At 38.5% G+C, this 5,778-nt stretch overlaps 1 protein-coding gene across 1 annotated transcript in view; it reads right to left on the bottom strand.

Moving 5' to 3' along the window:
• The window catches only part of LOC107749512 (segment polarity protein dishevelled homolog DVL-1-like), a 46,406-nt gene that overhangs the window by 25,289 nt on the left and 15,339 nt on the right, over positions 1–5,778 (bottom strand). Inside the window, exons 2-3 of the mRNA XM_016564688.1 lie at positions 1,985–2,054; positions 1,433–1,554 (exon numbers count right to left, since the gene is read on the bottom strand). Coding sequence (XP_016420174.1) covers positions 1,433–1,554; positions 1,985–2,054 — 192 coding nt within the window. The remainder of the gene's footprint in view (positions 1–1,432; positions 1,555–1,984; positions 2,055–5,778) is intronic.

The raw sequence follows: 5,778 nt of genomic DNA, 5'->3' as shown, positions 1-5,778 counted from the left end.
GTGTGTGTGTGTGTGTGTGTGTGTGTGAGGGGAACAGGGTCACATCACAGGAGAGTGAACTGTCTGTCAGAAATCATAGCACGTCAGCTGTCTTAACCGCGGCTTGTGTACTCCATCATCACTGTGTCTGTCACGGGACTCTGTTGCCCTTTCGGGCTTGAACTGATGGTAAAACTAACGACATTATTAACTGTCTTGATATTTACTTTGAAAGCTGAAGCTCGCGATTATGGTAAGGGGCGTTACATTTCCGAAGCGTGCTTGTGGTGTTCGGCCAATCACAATGCACTGGGTCAGCTGGCCAATCAGAGCAGACTGCGCTTGTCAAAGGAGGGGGCTTTGTTGAAAACGACGTGTTTGAGAGAGGCGGGGCATAGTGTTTTTTGAACATTAAAGCATGTCAACATATTCGGTTACACCAAATACACAAAATAATGATCTTTAAAATAGCATCATATGACCCCTTTAATGCATCCTTGTAAAATAAAAGTATTAATTTCTTAAAAATACTGAGAAAAAAGACCCCAAACCTTTGAACGGTATATACTATAGGTAGTAAAATTATTATAAATTTGTCTGAATTAAAAATAAAAAATAAAATGAATCATTTGAAAGGCTACAAGTGAATTTAGTCATCACAACATTATAATGTAGAGTATAAAAAATAGATATTTATTTCGAGAATTGCTAAAGATTTCATTTAATAGTGATTAAAAACATTCATAATTTAATAAAACTAAAACTACTTTTATAAAACTACTTTTAAAGGTAGGATAGGCGATTTTAGAGAGGCTAGCAATGGCAAGCTAGCATTGAAAGCAAGATCCCACCCTCCCTGCATAATCACTGAATGCGCACAGGTAGACCAAGGGCTAACCAGCGACACAATAAGAGACGGCATTGGTAAAGGGTTGAATGCAAGGCTGTCAGATTACCTCATGTCTCATTCACCGGTGAGAAAACATTACAGTACAAAGTGAATAATATTACAATAATAACTCCTTCCAATCTCGCTCGGCCTGCAATAGTGTAATGGAATGCACCGATGACGTATCATGTCTGCGCAAACCAAATCACCTACCCTGCCTATAAGTGACTGTTAAATGACAGCAAAGCTAATCTAAATGAGAAAAAAAAAAACTGAAAAAATTAGCATCTACAATTAAATATCCAATATCAACCAAAACCAATAAATAAATAAATAAAAAAAACAATAAAAAACATCTCTAATGTAAAATGATAACTGATTTTTAGGACGATGGAGGATGCAGATTATTATAATCTGGCATACTTTGCTGTGACTTGACAGTGTGACTCCAACACACTGATCCAGATTTTTGTGCTGAAATACTACATGCACAAGTGGCGCATCTGTTTAGTGGATTCGTTCAGGAGTGTTTGCTTCACAGGATACATGTGTATTGATACTCACTGGAACGAGGTGGGTCTGGAGTCTCCAATACCTCCTGTCCTCTCCAGCGGTTGGGGCAGCTCAGTATGACTGACAGTGCACACCGACATCCCATCCGTATGGGAGCTCTCGGCCAATACAAGCTACAAACAGACACATAAATGCATATTAAAAAAATGTGTCTAATTCAGATGCTTTTTGTTTAAGTTTCAATGGCTCTTCTTTATCCTTCATACAGTTTGGATGAACAGGATGTTTGAACTGTTCCACTAAACTCATGACAAAAGACCACAACAAACAAAGGCCTCAAAGGCACTAAATAAAAATGGCATTCAGCAGAACGCAATTTCCTGAATTATGCATTACACTTTAGAGAATCGGTCTGACATCAAAGTGCCTTTCTGACTTAATTAGTGTAATGAGACAGTGAACTAAAACTGGTGATGTCCAGAATGATGCAGTGTATGATTTAGCACATGTGCTGCATCTTTCTTATGACATATGAATGCATGACTGCCTGCCTTTTCCACTCTGATTCAGATGTTATATAAGGCAGAGGTTATCGCAGCTCACCCATGACACCACTCTCCCGTTGAAACAAGGCAGTTTGGTGTTATCGTCAGAGACTTCCTCTTTGACAACCCTGCAGGGACACAAAGGAAAAAGAGCCATGCATTATTAATTAGAATAGCGTTTGAATAAAACTGCTGTATTGGTTGTGCATATTGTATATACCACTGCTCAGTCCCACCAGGATTTAGCAGGATCCTTTTTTTTTCTTTTAGATTTTGCAGCCTAAAATGACTGAATTTGCAGCTTTTCTCAAAAACTGTTTCTTGTGTTCTTTTGCAGTGAAAACCCACCAATAATACAACATGTGACTATATACTCTACATTAAAAATAAATTATTTCATAATTATATATATATAATTTATAATAGTATTATCAGTTATTGCATTCACTAGAAATATTTAAAAAGAGCAAATCCAGTAAAATGATGTATGGGGACGAGCAAATATTCGTCCCAATATACATTATATTCAGCACTACATATAAGTAGTTTAACAGTATCATTAAACCTCTAGAAACTTTAATTACATCCCACACTCTTAACACATTATAAACAAGGCATTGGATTGCTTGCACAGTATTGATTAATTTGTTGTTGAAATAAGACAAAAATGCAAGCTGCCACAAATAATACAGAGTCTGCATTAAATTCTGGATTCACAGATTTGCAAAATCTTGGAGGGACTGACTGCTGTATTCAACATCCACAGACATGCTGACAAATGTGTTCATAGGGACTAGATGACATCTTCATGTGTTGTGTGATGTGTAACTGTGATCCTGTCTAAATGTGTTGTTCAGACTGACTTTGCTAATTGTAAACTGTCACAATGGATTTTAATAGAGGGGCATATGGTGAGGATCCCACATGGCAGATTGTCATGAATATGTGAACTCAATTATGCCAACCTTTTTATGTTTAACCACAGCAAACCAGCCTGAAAAATAATTTTTTGTGTGAGATGAGCTATTGAAATTAACATACATCAAATTTATGATATCAATGCTGTCATATTATTGCTTATTTTACACTCTATTGAAACAATCTAGACAGACATTTAAACGACTTAAAGGGGTCATATGATGCTATTTTAAAGATCATTATTTTGTGTATTTGGTGTAACAGAATACGTTGACGTTTTAATGTTCAAAAAACACATTATTTTTCAAATACTGTACATTATTGTAGGTCCTCTATGCCCCGCCTCTCTCAAACACGTAGTTTTCAACAAAGCCCCCTCCTTTGACAAGCGCAGTCTGCTCTGATTGGCCAGCTGACCCAGTGCATTGTGATTGGCCGAACACCGCAAGCACTCGTCGGAAATGTAAAGCCCCTTACCATAATCGCGAGCTTCAGCTTTCAAAGTAAATGTAAAGACAGACAAATACTGTACATTATTGTAGGTCCTCTATGCCCCGCCTCTCTCAAACACGTTGTTTTCAACAAAGCCCCCTCCTTTGACAAGCGCAGTCTGCTCTGATTGGCCAGCTGACCCAGTGCATTGTGATTGGCCGAACACCACAAGCACGCGTGGGAAATGTAACGCCCCTTACCATAATCGCGAGCTTCAGCTTTCAAAGTAAATATCAAGACAGTTAATAATGTCGTTAGTTTTACCGTCAGTTCAAGCCCGAAAGGGCAACAGAGTCAGTACACAAGCCGCGGTTAAGACAGCTGACGTGCTATGATTTCTGACAGGCTGTTCACTCTCCTGTATGTGACCCTGTTCCCCTCACACACACACACACGACAGTCAATAGCAAATACTTAAACTAATAACAAAACATACTTACATTCAGAAGCGCCAGATTGTCATAGCAAAGTCAGAATTACCTCCTCTCCTAGGTTCACGAAACGGTCGTCCATAAAATGCATTGCTGTTCTGTTGTAAGTAATCTTAAAAATTCCTAAATGCATCTACTTCTGGAAGGCCAAATAAAGTGCTTTTGCTTTCGCCTAGAAACACACAGCGTCTCCCTGACATGGCTGCATCAACACTACTGCTGTTTCTGAAACCACGCCTTCTTTCTTTGCGTGCACGTTTGGGCGGCATTATGCTAATATTTCCACATAGTGATGTAGATATGTGGGGGCGTGTTAGAATGAGCCGTTTTAGGTAAGCGTGGTTGACTCTTAACTTTTATAAAGAATATCTCTTTGGATTTGAGACTTTAGTCTTTGCAACTTTACAGATCTTCTTTATGCACCAAGAGCTTGTAACAGTCCAAAGAGAAAGGAAAACTTGAAATCGCATCATATGACCCCTTTAAATTAGGTTTAGTCCACAAAAGCTATCATACGGCTCAAGAATACTTGAAATACACATGTGAGCCTTTACCAACTCGAGCATTTGTATCTGACAGAAGAAAGAGTGTCTGTCTGAGAAAAGTGTACATGTATTTAAATGAAAAGGTTCAGTGAGGATGCTGGTGTCTGTTTAGCTAATCTGTACTTTGCAATGGAAATTCATCTCGTCTCATGAGAAAGCAAATATTTCAGAAACTACAGACAGATGGAAGATTTTAAAGGGGTCATGAACTGAGAAATCAAATTTCCCTTGATCTTTTGACATATGACAGGGCATTGTACTATAAAAACATCTTGTAAGTTTCAGAACTCAAAACTTTCTCATTAGTTCAAAAACAGCTTTTATTAAAACCAAGCTGAAAAATTACTCTTTTGGATTTTGTTACATTATAATGTCATAGTGCGCCGAAAGCCCGCCTCTGCAGAAGATCAACGCCTTCATCTATCACTGACTCTTAAGCCCCGCCCACTGATTCAAGCATGTAGTAGGAGGAGAGGAAATGCTAGAGAGACGCAAATACAGGATTTGTATTTGAAAAAACCATAGAGATTTCTCCGAGGATTAAAAGACTCTGGGTAGTGTAAGTTGTGAAAAAATACAGTCTTTGCATTGCCTTCCTTGACATCCTAACACCGTATCTACATCAGACGCGAGCGTTGTTGCTTCGTGTCGCGAATCCAATTCATGTCAGAAGCAGCGTGAGCGCCTACATCAGAAATAGAATGGAACATCGGGGATTTGTCATGTCGTGTTGTTCCGTGCTGCATCCAGTGTAGACAGAATCAATTAGTCGCGTTGTGCCACTCGCGTCTGTTGTAGACACGGGTTAATTAGCAAAGAGCTCCAGATCACGTGAGTGAAGCACTGTTTGTTTGCTCGCTTAACTTTACTGCGGATTTGTTTTTTAACAAGGCAGTTCGACGCAGGCTTTTCAGAGAGACTGAAAGTAAAAGATGATGCTAAGTCTGATATTGGATCCATCAGTAATCGCAACACGTGTTTTTACCACTATTGCACTGTCTGGCCCAGATCTTTATATATATTGAGTATTTATATGTTTTTAACCCAAATGGCCCATGTTGTTTTCAGAGTACATCACTGCAGCGTCCATCTATTATTTTCACATGCGAAACTGTTAAAGGCACAATATGTAAGATTTTTTTATTAAAATATCCAAAAACCACTAGAACAGTGTTATATATTTTGCTGACTTGTGTACTTACATTATCCCAAATGTTTCGAAGAATGTTTAAATCCAGAGAAATAAGCAATTTTAACTAGTGACACGTACCGTGTCCATAGTGTCATTGTGTCGTCTGCCAATGATGTCATAACCCCTCGATTTCCGGTTTTGTTTTGTAGAAAACATGGAAACACCAAAGACACTTTAATATGTTGTGCGTTTTAATAGACCGGTGACGACCGCACAGAGTACCATTATAACAGAACTTTCAAATGTATCTAGTATGATAAAACAGCGCTGCTTT

The sequence above is a fragment of the Sinocyclocheilus rhinocerous genome, unplaced genomic scaffold (assembly GCF_001515625.1).
Source record: "Sinocyclocheilus rhinocerous isolate Xijiao unplaced genomic scaffold, SAMN03320098_v1.1 scaffold889, whole genome shotgun sequence".
Taxonomy (NCBI): Eukaryota; Metazoa; Chordata; class Actinopteri; order Cypriniformes; family Cyprinidae; genus Sinocyclocheilus; species Sinocyclocheilus rhinocerous.
This window is presented reverse-complemented; position numbering and strand designations above follow the sequence as displayed.